General features: G+C 40.0%; 1 protein-coding gene across 1 annotated transcript in view; it reads right to left on the bottom strand.

The window, feature by feature from the left end:
* GMPS (guanine monophosphate synthase) overlaps positions 1-22,030 on the bottom strand; it is a 35,906-nt gene that overhangs the window by 10,082 nt on the left and 3,794 nt on the right. Inside the window, exons 2-8 of the mRNA XM_063442573.1 lie at positions 12,907-13,088; positions 12,298-12,412; positions 10,174-10,271; positions 4,656-4,759; positions 3,684-3,877; positions 3,279-3,444; positions 824-975 (exon numbers count right to left, since the gene is read on the bottom strand). Coding sequence (XP_063298643.1) covers positions 824-975; positions 3,279-3,444; positions 3,684-3,877; positions 4,656-4,759; positions 10,174-10,271; positions 12,298-12,412; positions 12,907-13,088 — 1,011 coding nt within the window. The remainder of the gene's footprint in view (positions 1-823; positions 976-3,278; positions 3,445-3,683; positions 3,878-4,655; positions 4,760-10,173; positions 10,272-12,297; positions 12,413-12,906; positions 13,089-22,030) is intronic.

Genomic DNA, 22,030 nt, shown 5'->3' with positions numbered 1-22,030 from the left:
ATACAGAATGAAGCCCTGGAATTAAATTAGTTTCTCTGCAGGGTAAAGGCCCTTTTGCACTTCGTTCCAGAGAACTGCAATGTTTACATTGCAGCTCTAAGTCTGCCAGAAGTGGCTGTCTACCAGACAGCCACTAGAAGGCTTCCGGAATCCAAACAGACTTTTAGACAGTTATCGGACGTTGGACCTCATGGACCTCCATGAATAATGCTTTCCAATGGGAAGGTCTAATGCGCACGCGGCCATTGCCGCGCATGAGGTCTCCCCCGCCGGCTGATGTCGGTGAGGGAGGAGCCTGACCCAGTGCTGAGGGACAACGGTGCTGGATTCAGGTAAGTGGCTGAAGATTTTTTTTTTTTTTTTAACCCCTTCAGCCCATGGGAGGGGGGAGGCTATTAACCCTATAGTGGCAGGAAAACGGCTTTGATTTCCTGGCACTTTAGGATCCCTTTAATAATGTCACTGCATAGCCTTGCTCATTAAATTACTCAACTTTTTAACTTTCTTTTGTATTTATATGGTAATACGTTTGTTAATTCTGAGCTGGTTCAAACTAATTTTAATAGAGAACTGGCAGTCTTTTTTTTTTTTTTTTTTTAAATCTTGATCTGTTATATCCTTTAACAACCATGTCCAAATACTTGGGGGTTATATGTAAGAAACAACAAGAACACAACTTGTATTCGTTTTCATACCACTTTATCCCGTGCCTGATCTTTACAAAAACATTGTTTGCCTTAACTGCCCAACAAGCTTCGGTATTAACAGGGTTTGACAAAATGAAACATTTCTAATTATGAATTGCTTTTGGTTCTACAAATACCTTTACAAAGGTGTCCCCAATAATCTTTCTTTTCTCTTCAGGGTTTGTGGTCATGTTAAGGGTCTTACTGATTCTTTTACGTGGTGTCCGGTCTTCATCTGATATTGGCAATGTTGTTGTTCCATTGTAAAAAGAGTGTGCTGCATTCACAACTGTGAAGACATAGCATGAACACTGTAATTGAAGTTCTGGACATTCACTTGCAAAACAGACATTAGAAGAAGTAAATCATTGCAATATGCCCAACGTGAATAAAAAAATAATCTTTTTTTAAAAGAAACAAAGTACTCTCTGCAATATAGGAGTGCTTAAAACACAAACGCATAACAGAATTGGTAAAGAAAGCAGCTACGGCACTGTGTTTGTGTCCCCTCAACCCCTTAAGGACCAAACTTCTGGAATAAAAGGGAATCATGACATGTCACACATGTCATGTGTCCTTAAGGGGATACTCCAGGCACCCAGACCACTTCTGCCCATTGGAGTGGTCTCGGTGCAAACTCCCACTACCCTTAACCCTGCAACTGTAAATATTGCAGTTTTCATAAACTGCAATATCTACATTGCAGGGTTAACTCCTCCTCTAGTAACTGTCTACTAGACAGCCACGAGAGGAACTTCCGTATTCATAGAACACGAAAAGTGTTATAAAACGACGCTGGACGTCCTCACGCTATATGAGGACCTCCAGCGTCGCTGAAATCCCCATAGGAAAGCATTGTATAATGCGAGGTCTAATGCGCGTGTGTGGTGCAATATAGTCTGTAAGTATGTATGTACAATCTTGTGCTGCACATTTACATATTGTAGAGCCAGATAGGACAGGCTCAGATCACATAGGTAAGCGTGTCCTCAGGTGAGACACACCCTCTACTAACTGATCTGATCCTTTCTTCTTTTGGTTTAGCCTCTGCTGTATAGTGATCATCTGCATTGATGGTAGTTTTAGCCACTCTATATAGTACACTATTTAAAAAATTAATAAAATGTTAACTTAAATCATAGTCATATAACAAATGTTGTTAGTCAGTCATAATGAGCAGCGTACACTGCGTGTACACAGACACAAAAGTTTAAATTGCAATTTAACAAACCTCATTCAGCACCAATATAGACTCCTCATTTCAGCCCGAACCTCCTCATGAGAAAGTATCAAGATTGATAACTTTTGCCCAAAGTGCTTCTGACAGAGCTGTGGCAGCACTGATGCCCCCATAATCCCTTCATTAAGCTGAAATAAAGTGATTTGGGGGTTTTGACTGTCCCATTAATCTATTTCTGTGGTGAATTACTCTAGATACTCAAATTTATCCAAAGGCAACAGGAAGCAACCCGGTTTGCTTCTTTAGTCAGACTGAATAGGTGAACTCCTTCTGCCTAGCATACACGGTGCAAGAGTACCTTTTATATCTCTCTCTATATGCCCTATTTGGGGGAGATATATATATATATATATATATATATATATATATATATATATATATATATATCTCAAAACATTTGTGACATAATTGCAACTACTAAAGTAAATGTAGGGTACCATGGAGGTTGATTTAGAGTTGGGTTATTGACAATAACTATGAGCCGTTTCAAGGTAACTGGATCCAACAAATTAAGGAAAATCAGTAACAAGTTGATCACTAATGCCCCATTTCCACCCAGCTGTACGGTTCGGGTCGGTACCGTCTGGTACGCTATTTTGAGTGTTTCCATTATGAAAGTGGCCCATACAACCGAACCAAACCGCACCATTCCTGAGCCCCCTTCAGATGTAGGTCCATAGGTAATGGTACGATACGGTTAGGGCGGAGAAACTAGCGTCACACTATACAATCCATTGATTGGCGGACAGGAAAAGGTCAATGCTCACGACAAATGACACGCTAGGCATTTGGTCTAAACCACACATGCCCCCTGGCGGTCCGACTTGCAGTGGAAGCGCTCACCTGAATTGGCTGGACCATTCTAACTCTTCCTAACCATACTGCTCAGTGGAAACGAGGCATAAGTGGTAGAATTTGCAAAACCGCAGTCAACTTTGTGTGTACAGCAAATATGGCTGAAATAACTCAATTTTCTTTTGTAAATAGCCATTTAACATGGCACATTTACAGCTGAAACGGACTTGGACCACTGAATGCCACGTGGCTGCCATAAGACATTGTTTAACAGCTACTAAAACATTTGTTCCTTTACACAAAGACAATTAAAAAAGACTCAGTAGCTCTATAATTTTTTATTTCTTCTAAAACTGAAAATTATTTGGAAGTATTTGTTGTGTATTTCAAATAGAAGCAAAATTAAACATTTACCCTGATGGTAAGGAAAGGCTTAAACGTGGATTTAGTTTTCATAAATGAGGAATATAAGAAAGGAAAAAAAAATACAAAACTCAAAAACAACTTTTAGCCCAACATTGATATTATGGAGTTCAAATTATATAAAATAAACTAACCTTTGACTTGGATTCCCAGCTTTTTGAGAGCTTCCTCCACTGACTGACTCTCCCTTTTCCGCATGAATCCATTGTCTATATGCACAGCAATGACCTGATCTTTATTTAAGGCTTTGTTCAGGAGAGCTGTGCATACCGTTGAATCCACTCCACCACTCAACAAAACCTGCAAAATACAGTTAAGAAAAAAAAAAAAAAAAAATCAACTCATAAATAAGATCCTACTCTTTTGAGAAGCTATTCTTGGGAAATCTAGCAAAAAGCTTTTGATACATTAATAAGTGTGCAAAATTTTTTTTGGTATGGTTGCATGGACCAGAAAGGCAGTACAGCCTGAAATCAATGGAAAAATACTACATTAATACTGAATGCTGTATGTTGATGCAGTCAAGTCAAACCACTCACCAGAACTTTAGAAGAGCCAACTTTTTCCTTAATGTCCCGAATGCATTCAATTTCTCGGTTTTGTACAGTAAAGGTCCCACTACAGCCAGCAACATCATACAAGAAATTTTTTAACATTACTTTGCCATTTTCTGTTAGGCCAACCTCTGGGTGGAACTGCACTCCGTAAAGCTTTTTGGCTTCGTTGGCTATTCCTTTAGAGTGTCAAATAGAACCACAATTAGTCGCTTCTCAAACAAATTTGAAGAATTTAGCAGCATTATATTAATGGCATTGAAATTTAATATTTAGTACAGCGATCTGCTTGTCATAATATGCATCAGAAACAGACCTTCATACAAAAGGAAATATTAATAGACAACACATTTAAAGCATACAAATTGGATTGAACATTAAAATCCTGAATACATGCAACTTGAGCATCCCAATCTTAGCTGCAAAGGGTTTTCATATAAGCAACATATTTCTATGGGTGTTCAGGTGATAACGAATTATGTCCAGTCTAAATATTGCCAAATATCCTTTACAGAATGTCGGAAAAGGTGTAAAGGAAAGGAGTGACTGGCTTCACTCTGTTGCAGTATGGTGGTAATGATGATATTTGCCCTATTTGGGTAAGTGTCCCCAAGCATGGAAAATCCAAGAGAACTGTGGGAGGAATGAGAGTGATCTGGATGTGGGTGTCACAGATGTGCAACTCTCATCTCTGTGAGGAAATTATGGCACTGGAGCAATGGGGAAGGATCACACACACAAAAAAAAAAAAAATACAAAAGACGACAAATGTACTGTGTCCTCTTATTGGGTTATCTGGGTTAAACTAAATCTGAATAAGTGTTCTTGATAGTTTCAATTATACATTTATAAAAAAGGTAAGTCGTTGTATTATATGTAGAAATGGGTGCAATATACAAAGTGTTTAATCTCCCACTTACATGACCTGAGGTAAGTGCAGGCTAACAAGATACATACCGGCTACTATGTTTCCAGATTGTGCAACAACTTTAAAGCCATCAGCCACTTTATCTACACTGTCTCCATGGGTCAGCAGCACTACTTCCTCTTTTTGCAGGCCCCTGAGAGGACAAAATTAACAGATTACATTTTTAGCAGAAATCTTACAATATGTGTTTAACAGCTTAGTCGTTTACAGTGACTGCCACATTGCTTTGTTAAAGAAACATTCCAATAAATATATTAACCAATTAAACATAAAAGATTATATTAACGGAACACAATAGGGTCAGGAACACAACCATGTATCCTTGACCTTATAGGGCTAAACCCACCATTAAGGTGGCTAGCCCCACTCAGCCCCTTTAACCCCTTAAGGACCAAACTTCTGGAATAAAAGGGAATCATGACATGTCACACATGTCATGTGTCCTTAAGGGGTTAAAAGCAGTGAAAACCTCACCTGCTCGGATCTCTGAAAAGTCAGTGTTTGCATTAAAATGCCTGAAGGCAATGATTATACTCACCAGAAGAACTACATTAAGCTGTAGTTGTTCTAGTGACTACAGTGTCCCATTAAGATATTAAAATTTCTTAATCATTATTGTCCTTTCCATTTCAACCTAAAAGCGGCAAGTCATTTCTAAGTTGTGTAAAAATTCTGAACTTCTCTTCTCCATATCCAGAAGAAAGGAAACATTTATTTTTTATTTATTTTTTAAATCAGGAGTTAAATCTAGCAAAATATTTTTTTAGCAAACAATGGCACGCCATTATGTATTATATTTGTATGTGTACCTACAAAACACGTAAAGAAGCACTGTCGCTTTCCCGGTTTTGTCTTGATATTAATCCGTTTTGAGAGTTTATTTCACCTTTTTTTCAGTTAATTACCGTATATACTCGAGTATAAGCCGAGTTTTTTAGCACATTTTTTGTGCTGAAAAACCCCAACTTGGCTTATACTCTAGTCAATACTCTGTATTATGGCAATTTGCATTGCCATAATACAGACTGGGGGCTGTGGGGGCTGGCAGAGCTGTACTTACCTTTCCTGCAGCTCCTGTCAGCTCTCTCCTCCTCCGCGCCGTCCGTTCAGCACCTCGGTCAGCTCCCAGTGTAAGTCTCGCGAGAGCCGCGGCTCTCGCGAGACTTACACTGTGAGCTGACAGAGGGAGCTGCACAGACCGCGCGGAGGAGGAGAGAGCTGACAGGAGCTGCAGGAAAGGTAAGTACAGCTCTGCCAGCACCCCTCTCCCCCCCACTGAACTACCAATGACACTGGACCACCAGGGAAGGAGCCCCCCTCCCTGCCATATATCAAGCAGGGAGGGGGGACGAAAAAATATATAATAAAAAAATAATAATAATAATTAAATAATGAATAATAATACAAAAAAATATATAAAAAAATAAAAAATAATAATAATTAATAATATATTAAATGCCCACCCCCACCAACACATACACACACTGCACTCTCACACACACACCGCACTCTCACACCCGCACACCGCACTCTCACACACACACACACACCGCACTCTCACACACACACACACACACACACCGCACTCTCACACACACACACACACACCGCACTCACACACACACACACACACACACACACCGCACTCTCACACACACACACACACACACACACACACACACACACACACACACACACACACACACACACACACACACACACACACACACACACCGCACTCTCACACACACACACACACACACACACACACACACACACACACACACACACACACACACACACACACCGCACTCTCACACACACACACACACACACACACACACACACACACACACACACACACACACACCGCACTCTCACACACACACACACACACCGCACTCTCACACACACACACACACACACACCGCACTCTCACACACACACACACACACACACCGCACTCTCACACACACACACACACACACACACCGCACTCTCACACACACACCGCACTCTCACACACACACACACACCGCACTCTCACACACACACACACACCGCACTCTCACACACACACACACACACCGCACTCTCACACACACACACACACACCGCACTCTCACACACACACACACACAGCACTCTCACACACACACACACACACAGCACTCTCACACACACACACACACAGCACTCTCACACACACACACACACCGCACTCTCACACACACACACACACAGCACTCTCACACACACACACACACACAGCACTCTCACACACACACACACACAGCACTCTCACACACACACACACACAGCACTCTCACACACACACACACACCACTCTCACACACACACAGCACAGCACTCTCACACACACACACAGCACTCTCACACACACACAGCACTCTCACACCGCACTCTCACACACACACACACACCGCACTCTCACACACACACACACACACACCGCACTCTCACACACACACACACACACCGCACTCTCACACACACACACACACACACACCGCACTCTCACACACACACACACACCGCACTCACACACACACACACACACCGCACTCTCACACACACACACACCGCACTCTCACACACACACACACCGCACTCTCACACACACACACACACCCTCACACACACACACCGCACTCTCTCACACACACACACCGCACTCTCACACACACACACACCGCACTCTCACACACACACACACCGCACTCTCACACACACACACCGCACTCTCACACACACACACCGCACTCTCACACACACACCGCACTCTCACACACACACCGCACTCTCACACACACACCGCACTCTCACACACACACACCGCACTCTCACACACACACACCGCACTCTCACACACACACACCGCACTCTCTCACACACACCGCACTCTCTCACACACACCGCACTCTCACACACACCGCACTCTCTCACACACACCGCACTCTCTCACACACACCGCACTCACTCACACACACCGCACTCACTCACACACACCGCACTCACTCACACACACCGCACTCTCACACACACCGCACTCTCACACACACCGCACTCTCACACACACCGCACTCACTCACACACACCGCACTCACTCACACACACCGCACTCATACACACACACACACACTGCACTCATACACACACACACTGCACTCATACACACACACACTGCACTCATACACACACTGCACTCATACACACACTGCACTCATACACACACACTGCACTCATACACACACACTGCACTCATTATATACACACACTGCACTCATTATATACACACACTGGAAATAAATATTAAATTAATATATACGCACACACACTGCACTCATACACGCACACACACTGCACTCATACGCGCACTGCACTCATTATATACACACACTGTAAATAAATATTCAATTAATATAATTTTTTTAGGATCTAATTTTATTTAGAAATTTACCAGTAGCTGCTGCATTTCCCACCCTAGTCTTATACTCGAGTCAATAAGTTTTCCCAGTTTTTGGGGGTAAAATTAGGGGCCTCGGCTTATATTCGGGTCGGCTTATACTCGAGTATATACGGTAGTTGTATGTGAGATAACGTAGGGGCTGCTTTTTTATTGGGAGTATGATCTTTTGCCTTTGGCAGAGCTTTTGTAAAGTTCCATTCCAGTTGGTAAGCTTATTTATCCACAATCCGGTAAAATAATTCCACAGAAGAACAAAACAGCAGACATCATGGATTGAGGAGAACAAAACAGACAGCACAATCAAAAAAAAGAAATTATGAAGGCATGCAGCCGATATAATCATTAAGCTACATGGAGCAAAAGGAAAGAAAAACTGAAACCGGGAGGGGGATGAAGGGATATAAAAAAAAAAAAAAAAAAGACACCACCATCATCACTTTTAAGGGTCACTGTAACTTCATCTCACTGAAGTGGTTATAGTGTCTGGGTCCTCTGGCACAATTCTTCCATTAAGCATTCAACTATTTTTACAAAGAAAGAGTTCCATCCCCTCAGTGCTGTGGGGGTAACGAGCCTGAGCAGCTGATAGGTTGAAAGCAGTCAGCTGAGATTCTGAGCCAATCGCAGTGCCCCCCCTCAGGTATGAATCAGTATGGCTAGAAGTGTGTAATCTATGGGAAGCCAGGAACCCTCATCCAGTATTAAGTGATACTTCAACTGCCCCCAAATAAATAACTATTTAGTAGATAAAGGAAAACATGCATTATGTAATTATGCATATTTTTTCAAGTGGGTATATCTAAAAATAGTTTACAAAAGCTGTAGATCTCTTGTAACAATTCTTTGCAAGCCCATTCCTTACCCAGCACAGACTTTCTGTGGCAATCCAATCACGCACTTCCCAATGCAGCTCAATGAGAAGTCTTTGCAAGACAGGTGCTCTAAGCCAGTGTTTCCCAACCCAGTCCTCAAGGCACACCTACCAGTCCAGGATTTAAGGATTACCCAGTTTTGTCTAAGGTGTTTTTAGAAAAAAAAGAAAAAACACCTTAGACAAAACTGGGTAATCCTTAAATCCAGGACTGGTAGGTGTGCCTTGAGGACTGGGTTGGGAAACACTGCTCTAAGCAATTACCTGCTTCTTGAGTTTAGCTCCACAGAGCTAACCAAACCAGGAAATATTAGGACTGGTTTTCTGATTGATAGGTAGGGAGTGTAACAAGGATCAATTATAAAGTGCCAATTTCTACTGAAAAGGAGGACACACTCTTCACAACTAAAGCAGTTCAGCAAGCTAAAGTTTGCACAAAATGTCCTTTATAATTGTTTGGAAATGGTTTAACACTGAATTGAGGGACAGTGCCACAGGACTGCAGACATTATAAACAAATCAATGAGACATTGAAGGCACTATAACCATCATAAACGTATGTAAAACTTACTATAACATAAGCAATAATAAACAGTTTGTAGTTAGTGTTTAAAAGGCAAAAAAACTAAATTAGCTTAATGAAGCAGTTTTGGTGAATAAATCGTGCCCCTGTAGTCTCACTGCTCAATTCTCTGCCATTTAGGAGTTATATCACTTTGTTTATGCGGCCTTAGTCACACCTCCCTGTATGTGACTTACACAGCATAAACACTCCCTGTAAAAAGAGATCCAATTTTAAAATTTCCTATATTGCGCAGTCTGTTTAATCTAGAATTTCTTATCTGCTTTACTGTTAAAAGAGATCTAGACACTGCAGGAGCATCTTGTGTGTGATTATAGTTCTGTTTACAAAGCAGGAGATAAAAACTTCTAAACTTCTGATTGAAAGGTAAACCATTTCTCATGCAGGCTATGTCAAAGTCAGGGGAGCTGTCGCTAGAGCTGCATTTACAGAAACAAAAGTGATTTAACTCCTAAATGGCAGATAATTGAGCAGTGAGACCGACAGTGCATTATCTTCACACCCAAACTGTTGTATTAAGCAAAAGTTGTTTTACCTATAATATTGTTGTTAAATATCCTAAAATGTTAAAGACCATTAAGTCTTGTGTTAGAAAACACCTACCGGAACAGAGAACATGTATTATCAATAGTGATATTGAAGACCCCATCTTCTCTCACATTCTTCTTATGAACAGTGCCACCAAACACTTTGTTCATCATCTATATAAAAGCAACAAAAAACACGTTACAGAAACATATATGCATTTGTAGGAAAAAAGCAACAAAAGGATTTGAAATAAAAACTTGTTTGAAGAGTTCCTGTTATAAAGTAGCACACAGCTTTAAGGTTTGGTGAAGCCCATAAGAAAAAAACAAAAACACTGGTTCTACTTACTACTTTATGTTTTTCAAGGATCTTTACGTACAGGGTTTTTCAGTGCACTGTAGTGGTTATGGTGCTTGGAGTGTTTCTTTAAGGAAACATTCTACATATAAAAAGCACTACAGTGCTCTGCAGCAGTTAAGGTTGCATGAATTCCCTGACACCATCCGACAGCAAGCTGTTAAACATTTATGTTTGATATCATTTGGAAAAATCAAGATAAATAAATAAGAGAAACATTTATTGGGCTGCAGAGTCAAATAAAAAGTTGGAGGAAACGTTATTGAGATATAAAAATATAAAATGATTACCACAAAGGAGACAAATTGGAATATCTGCATTAAAAAGGAAATATGTAAGCTAGGAATGCATGTATGGTAATTGGGGAGAAAGGGCAAAATGGAAACTCTTATAATGAAAGTCTGAGAAACTTAAAAATAGTATAACAAAACTAAAAATGCCCAGTAAGAAGATTCTAAGGGATCCAAACTGCCGTTAAAGGAAAAGAAAGCCAAGGGCTCCCATGCAAGCAAACTGGACGGACTGAGAGGAGTCTGGAGACAGACAAACAGGTACTCTCCACTATTAACCTCCCCTCTAGAAACCATCACCAAGGGGGCATAGAGACAGTCTAAAGACGCCCTTCCCAGGTCAAGTAATTGGAGGATAAATCTGTCTGATAGGCTTATTGTTAAAGAGATGGAAAAATAAACTGGAAAATACAGTAAATAAAAAACAGAAAATACTGGATTAATAAGAGAGTGTAACTAATAACCCTACCATGTTAGGAGCCCTATTAGAAAAATTACCAACACTGGTACAGGGGGCAAATCGAAAGAGACTGGCAAAAAGGGGTGCCCAATGTCAAGCAGTACAGGTAGGTAGAGTGAAGGGGGGGCGGGGGGAGGGGGATGGAGGTTTGTATGGTAGATGCCAAAATTAGGTTTTGTTTTAGTTCAACAATGTTCAGTTGAATCACACTCTCCTCCCCCTTATTGCAGATTTGCAGTTAGCGAGCCCTCAGAAAATCCACATTGATTTGATTCTTATTTAGTGAAAGTATACATCACCAAGAAGGTGAAGACAGGGTAGTTATTACCCAATTTAATGGAAATTTAGAATGTGTTGAGTTTCACTAAATGTAAACTTCCACAAAAAAAAAAAAAAAAAGGAAGTACTTTAAAATGTTGTTCTAAAAGGTAAACAACCTGCTTTATTTACATTAAAGTGTGTCAATTTATAGGCATGGCAGATTAATGATACAAATATGGTAAGTACTAAAACAAAACCATATGAAAGGGGAGAAGAAAAAGCCCTTATTCAGGCCTTGTGGATTCAAGAACGAGGGTTGTTTACATTAGTCCATTTAGTTTATCAGACTTTCATTATAACATTTTTCCTCTAGCCCTTTAACTCCTGGAGATACACAGTATTTACGTTTTACCTTACCTTTTATGCAGAAATGCTCATTTGTCTACTTTTTTTGTGTTTATTGTTGTTTTTCTTATACTCCAATAATAGTTTCCAGGAACCTTTTTCTATTTAAATTTGCAGCTCAATGAACTATTCAGGGTTATTTAGCCAATCGTTTTTTTTTTTTTTTTTTATTAATTTATCTTGATTGGTTCACACAAGGTTTGGAGCCCATCCCTCTAGGGCTGTAGACTCTAGCGACTGTTTTTTCGTTTGATATCATGTGATTTTTTTGTTTTTGTAATGGAGCTCTTAAGTTTTAATAATTTATACTTCACAGACAAACCAGAGAACAAGATAAAGTTTACAATAACTTCAGAGTACTAACACAGATAAGGAATAACTAACCAATAATTTTATAAACAAAAGGAAAAACTGTTTAATGTATACCTGCATGCCATAGCATATTCCAAGGACAGGTTTGCCAATGGCAAATATTGCAGAGTCAAACCAAGGTGCATCCTCTGCATAAACAGAATTTGGTCCTCCAGATATGATGATTGCTCTGTAGGGTAAAACAAAACAGCACATGAGATGAGCTTTACCTTGTATATTACCTCATGCTTCTGTGTTCCTATGTCCATATTTTATTTTATGTAATGTGAAAACATTAAAAACACCATTCTTAGTTAAAAACAAACAAGACAAAATAAACAGTATGATAAAAGTATACAAACAGTACAGGTATGGGTAGCATTCCAGCTGCAGATATGTAGCTTTTTGCCATGTGCCCATATGAAGAACAAACCAAAAAATAATGCAGAGTTCACCTGTATACCAGATAAATTAACAACAAAAGTCATTTGTACAGATAAAGAATGGAACATATTTGGTCCTAGAGATCTAGGTGAAATTTCTGATCTACTTCAATATCAGTCTTTCTGAAGCATTTCAGTGCCAACCATGCAACGGCTGCCAATGAATTTGCTCAATTTGGAAAGCCCTTTGCAAGACAGATACATTGAATAGCATAAATGAAGCATAAAAAGCAGGTCTTACCGGAATCCATGCTCTCGAATGGCAAAAGCTGGTGTTTCTAGTGGAAATATTTCGGACTGCACAAAGAACTCCCTTACGCGCCGATCGATGACTTTGCCATACTGAGCTCCAGCATCTAAAATCACGATGGCTCCCTCGTAGCGATGCTGGCCATCCTTTACTTCTGCATCTGTTTTATCCAGCTAAAAAGAAAAATAATCATAAAAATATATAGCAGGGACTTAAAAGGTTATCCTATTGACAGAATATTGCATATCCAAACTCAAAGAATGTACTCTGAAATGTTACAAACGCAATACCAATCAGTTATTGCAATAAATGACTTAGTTAATGTTTCAGACAGACAGTTACAAACCTTCATTGTTTTTAAAAGAAAGGTTCATAGAACGCTACAGGAAATTACATAAGATATCAACTGCATCTTAGTACAAAGCTAATGGACACAGAAAGTGAAGCATTTGTGACTAAAAAACTTGTAATTATAAGAGGAGGTTTTTAACAAACCAGTGATTGTTCAAGGTTATATCACATGCTGCAAATTAAAATGTAGAGAAATTAGATTATATACAGCTACCAAGACCCATTGACAAGACAGGATGGTGCAACGCATGCTTGTCACATGGCAAAATAACCAATATTAGATAAAGCTCATTTAGGGTCTTCAAATTATTTTAACAGATGTCAACGTGGCAAAACACACAATGGTCATTATGATTAAAACACAGGGGTTATAGGTTTGTTTTTTTATGTACAAATAAATCAGACCCAATTGGCTAGACTGAAGGCATTTCAAGAAGACATCGAAAATTAATTTGAGGGAGTTTTTTTGTGCATTACAATAGAAATAGTCAGAGATCTGTTACAGTGAAATATATCATCTTTCTGGGGGGTTTCTAACCCTGTTAATGGCTCTTAACATTAAAAATAGAAATTAATTGTTTCTTTAAATTGTGCCAAGTGCAATGGTTTACTACATATGACCCATGTAATGAATTAAGAGAATGAGAAAACGTTCGGTGTGTCAATCCCAAGTGAAATTAGCCAAATCAAAACCAACAGCAGCTCAAAGATTTCAACTTTACTGAATGTTTTATAAATTGCTGGGGAAGTACTTGGCTTGTGCTTGAGCGAAGTTAAGTGCCTCTAATCAACATCACAGGGACCTTTGCTTATGCTTCAAGCCAAGGAGAAATCAAACACACCTGAATTAGTACAAGATTTATGTTAAAACCGTATAAATTGCCGGAATTCATTCACTAGGTTCTAATAAACCAAAATGGGGTTTGATGTACAACCCCTACCTCACAGGACCACTGCACACACATACAGCATTTCAGCTTGCGTTTAAGTGCAATTCCTAAAAGCACCTATTTCTTTAAGAAATCTGCACTTTTACAAATATAATAAACACCTACCTGGTTGTCTGCTTTCTTCCACCTTCTGTTTGCTCCACTGAGCTAACAGAAGTAAAGGCCTACCTTCTCCCACAAGTGCCATCGAGTGCACAGAGTACTCCATTGTACCTGGTAGGTCAATAATTGTTTTGCAAGATCAGAATATAGTAATGCAGGAATTAAAAAAAGCAAAAAGTCTGCTCCTGCATGTGCAAACTTGGTCAATGAATGGGATAGTGAACGGTTTGGAGATGAATGGGACCATGATTTGACCAAATCACACAGAGTGCCTATTGCCTCGGGGTAAGTTGTGGGTGCACACAATAATTGAGGCAGCTACATCCCCTCTCTTGCCCAGAAAATGTCTATTCCCTTCTACAGGAGAGAATAACAGTACAGAAAAAACAGTGTACCCTGGGTCCACACACACACACAACAAGCCCCTACAATCGTTAAAAACTCGTATTGGGGTTGCAGAGTTATTTAGGAAATTAAAATCAGAGGAAGCAAAATTGCTCAAAAAGAGGTTCAGACTGAGTGGGATCATCTTAAATCAGTATTGCAGGGCAGGAGAGGTTTACAGACTCTGTCCCATGCATGGAAAACAATAAATGAATGTATTAAAAAGTAATTTAGTGATGTTAAACAATGTAGTGATATTGATAATAAAAATGTAATTGTTCCCTAAAGGAACCAAAGTATTGGAGTAATGCCTATGGATAGAGCAATGTTGAAAATAAATTAGATTAAACAATAAAGTCCCAACATTAATAACTGTGCAAAAATTAGGGTGTATGTTATATGACTAAAACCTAAATAGGATTCTATATAAGACAATACCATAGCAAAACCAATGCTTTATTGAGAAGAATTCCTTTATTATCACTTGGACATATATTGCATGGTATGTCTACTAAATGTTAAACAAAAGAGGGGGAAGGCAAAGAAACAAGATTGATAGTAACAATCCTAAAAAGGGACCTATATGCCCTAAGAAACACTTAAGTAAGAGCTTAAAATATATAGCTCACCCTAGAGAATCTCAAGCGTATATATCCACTTGTAAATAGATACAATAATTAGTCTGTTACCTAAAGTAGCAGAGTGGTCTAAGACCTGAGAGTATCTAGATCTAGAGGAACAAAAAATAAGCCTGGTAAAGTGTGGCCCTACACTGAGTCAGTCTACCCCACTTCCATAGACTCTGTCTAGAATGGGTCGTGCTATAATAGGCTGATCTCTACAACTCAGGTTAACTGCCGGTAAGGTCACTCAATTGAGAATATATACTCCCAGACTATCAGATGAGCGGAACTGACACTTGTATAAACCATAACATGCTGCTGGCAACAAAATATTGTAATTGTCAAAACAGATGTCTAATCACGAAGTCTGAACACACATAAGTAGGTAGAGAGTAGAGTTGAGCGGACACCTGGATGTACGGGTCCGGCCGAACTTTGAAAAAAAAGTCTGGGTTCATGATCGAACTTGACCCCGAACCCCATTGAAGTAAATGAGGACCCGAAATTTTGGCCAAAAAAATGCCTCTAAAAAAGTCATGGAAAGGGCTAGAGGGCTGTAAAAGGAAGTAAAATGGGGGTAAGAGTAGGACAGGTGCCCTGCAAACAAATGTGTCTGGGTCCCTGTCACCGGGCTGCGTAACGGTCGTTAAATCTGTTATGGTTCTTGTTATCGCTTCAACTGTTACTTGGATAACTGTGGGAATTCTAAAGATAATACATGCCGACGAGAGCTAGGGGACGGCCGCTCCGCTTTTGCACCCTGCTCCCTCTTATGCTGTGCTGGTGCCTGTGCGACCAGCGCCTCTTCCTCCAAACTGCACACGTCACTCGCATGACCTGGAGTCCATGTGGTGTCTAGGACCACATCATCCTCCACATCATCTTCCACCCACTCCTCAACCCTGCCCTCCTTGCCGGTATGCACACTGCAGAAAGCCACAGCAGTTGGCACTTGTGTTTTTCCAGCATGTAAAGTCTGCAAAGGACATATGGAAATTGTTTTAGAATTGTATCCAGGCAACAGTTTTCCCTATAAACTGACCTCTCAGTTTGACTTGTGAGGGTAGTGCCCCAGAATTACAATATTGTTTAAGTACCTCTTAGCTATTGATAACTGGTTTAAATATAGCAGCTTGTTATCTGGTAGTTTCTAGGGTAGAAAACAGCTTGATATTTTCTATCACTTAGATCTGTGTAACAAGTGTTGTAGGTGTGAAACAATATTACAAGTGACCGATGTAGTAAATTTGAATCAAAGTTACGCTTCGATTTGACGAGCACGCCCAAAATGTACTATTTAGCAGATTAGCAGCAAAACAATTAGAATGTTTACAATTGTGCTGTAACCGCAGTATTTGACTCCCAGATATGAAGTGCACGCCCCAAAATGTACTAGTTAGCAGATTAGCACCCAGAAAATTAGAATTTTTACAAGTGCGCTGTAAGTGCACCCCACTAATGTTTACAACTGCGCTGTAAGCGCACTATTAGAGGCTTCGATTTGACTCTCAGATATGAAGAGCAGGCCCAAAATGTACTATTTAGCAGATTAGCACCCAGAAAATTATAATTTTTACAAGTGCGCTGTAAGTGCACCCCACTAATGTACTATTTAGCACAAAAAAAACTGACTTTTTAAAACTGATGTAACCGCGGTATTTGAAGCTTCTATTTGACTCTCAGATATGAAGTGCACCCCACCCACTAATGTACTAGTTTGCAGAATTCTTTCCTAAGCTGTCCCTATCAGCGGCAGCATCCTCTCCCTACACTAATAAGACCTCATGTGCGTGCAGCGCTACGCGACTCCAGCTTATATATAGAGGCTGGGTCACATGCTGCACTGGCCAATCACAGCCATGCCATTAGTAGGCATGGCTGTGATGGCTTCTAAGGGCACACGAGTCAAACGCTTGTTGATTGGCTGCCCTGCAGCCTTTGAAAACGTGCCATTAAATCGCTGAACATCAAACTCCAACCCGAACATACAGTGATATGTCCAAAAAATGTAATGTTCGGTACGAACCTGAACTTTACAGTCCGGATTCGCTAAACTCTAGTAGAGAGTACTTGTAAATATAACTCACTCAGCAGTCTGCCAAAAATGACAAAATAGTTAAAGGTATTTCCTTGCGTAAATCAAAAGTCTTATGACTGAAAGCTCCATTTTTAAATGTCCGTGCAAATTCATTAGGTACGCCCCTCTAGATGGGTCATCCAATTCCAGTAAACAAGGAGCCTGTTTAGGGTAGGTAATTCTCTCTAAACAATACAGCGTGGAAGCAATGAATGTAAACAACTGTTCTGAGCAATCCTAAAGATCCTGTTAAACATCACGGCTTACTGTAATGAGATCTGTCCATATGAGATACACTGCTGTCTCGAGATTATTCAATATAGAGGAGGTAATAACTCTCCACTGGACATCAAAATGACATTATAGGAGCGCAAAGATCCGCTCGCTCAGTGTAAAAGATAATACTGCAGGTCATAAAGAGATACAAATATAAAGACACAAAAGACCTAGAGTACTCAATAGGAAAATTATATTAAATATTTCAATTCCAATCATTGTGTCAATTTTATGTTGCGATAAAAAGTATCTCAGCTCGAAAAACGTATTTATCTATATTGGGAAAAAAAAAAAAAAAAACACGTTATTAGATCCTAAAGGTCACATTAGAGTTGCCTACTAGTTATACTCTGGAGTCAAGAAAATGAAAAAAAAAACGGGAGACAAGATAAATAAAAATAATGATGTGAAAAAAAATGACTTCATGAAAATACCCAATAAAAACTTACTTTATATATTTATTTTTATGATGGTTTAATTGACTAAATTTGATCCTTATTAAACTTAAAGACAGATTCTAGACAAACTATGTATCCATATGAATTAGTGCAAGAATAGAGTATATGTAAACCCTTCATTTAGACCCAAAAGTGTTAAAGTCTTTAATGTATAGATCCAGAAAGACTCCCTTTGTTTTAAGAGGCGGTCCAAATCCCCTCCTCTTTCATTTTTTATATTATTGATATTGATAATAGCAAGATTTTTGTTCCCATATGTACAAAAATTATAGGCATTAGTGCTCTTTAAGATTGTGATGTCAGTAAAAATGTTATAGAACCACTCCACACCACAAAAGCACTTCAGCTTACTGAAGTGCTTTATGGGTGAGGAGTTCCCTCATTTAATCCCAGTTTATAAAAGTGCTGATTACTCCATACAGTCTGCCCGAGGAGAGCCAGCATCCAGTCTGCAGCTTTGCCGGGTGTGAGCTGCAGACTGAGGTGTTACCACAGCAATGCTCCGACTGGAAATCGCAAGACTTACCATGTGGTATGCAGCTCAATTTTTTTTTATTCCCTAATTCCCACTAAATTCCACCCACCCAAGTAACTAAATCATACACTAATAAAATCAAATAATAAAATTTAACCCCTTAGGGTTAAAACAACAAAAAAAAACGTAACCCTTGAAAGTAAAAAAAAATAAATAAAAAAAAAAAAAAATATCACAGTAAAGTACTGTGACCTGTATATTGATCACTGCCAGCAGTGATCAAACAGCAGGGAAAGGGTTATTTTTTTTATACAGGGGAAAGGGATTGGGAACTTTTTTTAAACCTTTAACTTTTCTTCTGGGACACAATGTAGCACCGATCCGTCTCTCTCCACTTCACAAACCCACAAGATGTGGAGGGAGGCGGATCAGATATCCCAGCAGCATTGTGACCGCTGTGACTGGCTGTCACAGCGATCACATGGGCTGGGATATCCGGATTTGCTGCCCCTGACTCGGAGGGACCCAGCAATAGCATTAACCCCGCGATCGCGGGGTTAATTTTAACGCATGACGGACGAGGTCCGTCACTCGTCCTTAAGGGGATTATATATCTATCTCCGGTGTGGGAACGGATTTTTTTGCCATAAGAGCACCCAGTACTTTTTATACCACATTATTTCTCACCCACTTTCAGTTGAGCTTTTCTTATAATTATATATTCGAGCAATTACATCACAGCCTTAGATGCCAGGCCAAGAAAGCGTGAAATCCCTTAAAGTGTCAAACTAGTAGTCTTAACTCTACGTGGTGGTCGTGTCACAACTCAATTTCATATTTTTGTTTCAGCACATATGAATGAATACATTATCATGGTTCTCTTGCAACATAATGTATATAACAATATGTGTTGGGGAAGATGTCATTTACTCATAGGTGTAGGAGACTGGTTGCATGATGGGAATGTGAGCTTAGGGTAATACCTGGATGAAAATGAACACAAGGGATGCTGATAAGTATTATTGCCATGATTATTTATATAGAGAAGGTTTTAAAATAGAGAGAGATGATGTGTGTACTAATGGGATTTATGCATAAACAATTATTCTAATGTGTGACCATTAAGGGCCACAAGAGGGTCGACTGTTACTCTATTGAATGGCTAATCTTATAAACCCTTTGCTTTATGTTGTATAAATGGAATATATCAAAATGTGTGAGAATGGGAGTATGTGTGATGGCTGTAGGGTTTATGGTATGGCAAGATAAACAGGTTTTATCTGAACTGCTGTCCACACAACCCAAGGGACAAAGGAGATGTTTGACGATAACCTTGCTGAGATTCCAGAGGGTCACATAAGGTATTTAGGAATGAGAAAGACCCCAGGGGCATGTTAGGTGTGTGTTGTGTAGCCAAAGGTCAGGAGGGAAACTGCGATCCAAGGAACCATCCAATTACGATGGTGCCATGTTACTTCTAATGTCTGTCAATAGTACATCTAGGGAACTGTTTGGTAAGTAGATAGAAGGGACAGGGAGGAGAGAACATCAGACCCCAGCAGATCTCAAAGAAAGGTAGCTTTATGATCATACATGAGTTATATGTGTAAATAGAAGTATAGATATGTTATAAATTCATGTTTTATTGTTGTGGATTAATGTATTGTAATTTGTATTGTTTGAATTCCGGATTGTTTAAGTAAATTTATTCATTCATTATGACCAACTTTGTGGATTCTTGGGTATTCTGTTGCTGTATATTTTGAAATAAAGTAGCAGCTTTCAGGTAGAAACCCAATAAGAGATAAATATAGAACAGTGATTGTCATTAATAAGCAGGAGGATTTGTCTATCAGTGCATGTATAAATACATTCATAAATTTATTGTCTTGAAAAATGCTTAGTTTAAAATTTAAGATGTCCAACAGATTTAGTAAGAAATCTGCTTTTTCATTTTAAGTTAATTTTAATAGGATAATGAATGACCTGTGAAAATGTATTATAAAATGTAGGCATTCAATGTGTGCTTTCCAATGATTTTGCTTGCTTTCCCTATGGGTAGACCTTAATGAAACATTTAGTTTGTCAGTGTAATTTAACCTTTCATTACTATGACATATTCAGGTTTAAGCTCATTTCTAGATGTGGTGTAAGCCAAGCATGTATGTATGGATGCTTTATTGTATTCTGGATTCTTACTTTCTACACTTCTACTCCTGGCAGCTGGTAATGCCTCTCCAAACCCTGGTCCTGCCTCTACCCACCTACCTTGTGACCACCCTTAAAACCTCTCCAATCAGAAACCTCTCCTAGACAGCCACTAGAGGGCACTTCCTGCTCAATAGCACAGAAAACCTGTGCTAGAGCGTCGCTGGACGTCCTCAAGTTGTGTGAGGACCTCCAGCGTCGCTCAATTCCCCATAGGAAAGCATTTCCGCGCATAAAGTCTCCGTGGCCGGTGGGCGGGATCAGTCACGCCCACCGGCTGACGTAAAGACTGGGAGGAGCAGTGGCGAGAAGAAACCCCCACCGAGGGACATCGGCGGGGACTCAGGTAAGTGACCTGAAGGGGTTTTCACCCCTTTAGCAACCAGGGATTGGGAGGTGGGAGCGAGAGGGGACCTGCAGTGCCAGGAAAACAAATTGTTTTCCTGGCACTGGAATGTCCCTTTAACTTACTTGCTGTAACTGAAACTTGGCTCTCTTATGACACATCTACCCCTGCCTCATTATCCTATGGTGGTCTACAGTTTACACACAACCCAAGACAGTCTGACAGTAAAGGTAGCGGTGTAGGGTTTCTCCTTTCACCTCACTGCTCTTTCAAAACTCCACCGAACCCCCTTTATCTCTCTCTCTCTTTCTCTCTCCTCCGAAATTCACTCAATTTACTTATTTAAACCCCTCTCTGCTAACATTGCCGTTATTTATCCCACCATCATAATTTCCCACATGGATTATCGTAACCCTCTCATAATTGGTCTTCCCAAAAAAACATATTGCCCTGCTACAGTCTGTAATGTATGCTGCCGCCAAACTGATTTTCCTCTCTAGTGGTCCTCTCACACATCACCCCTTTGTCAGTCCTTATATTGGCTTCCTGTATCCTATAGGAGTCAATTCAAAATGCTAACCCATACCTATAAAGCATTGACCAATTCTAGCCCCTCATATCTCTTCACAGATCCGTAGGTATTCCCCTTCTCGGTCTCTGCGCTTTGCCTGTGACCTTCTCCTGTCCACTACTCGCACCCGTATGGCCAACTCACGCTTGCAGGACATCTTGCGGGTGGCTCCCTTCCTATGGAATAGCCTGCCTACCGCCATCAGACCCTCCCCTAGTCTTCAATCGTTTAAGAAGTGCCTTAAAATCCATCTTTTTAGTAAAGCTTATGGCCTCCCAGAGTAACCTCTACCTC

Source organism: Pelobates fuscus, chromosome 2, assembly GCF_036172605.1.
Source record: "Pelobates fuscus isolate aPelFus1 chromosome 2, aPelFus1.pri, whole genome shotgun sequence".
Taxonomy (NCBI): domain Eukaryota; kingdom Metazoa; phylum Chordata; class Amphibia; order Anura; family Pelobatidae; genus Pelobates; species Pelobates fuscus.
This window is presented reverse-complemented; position numbering and strand designations above follow the sequence as displayed.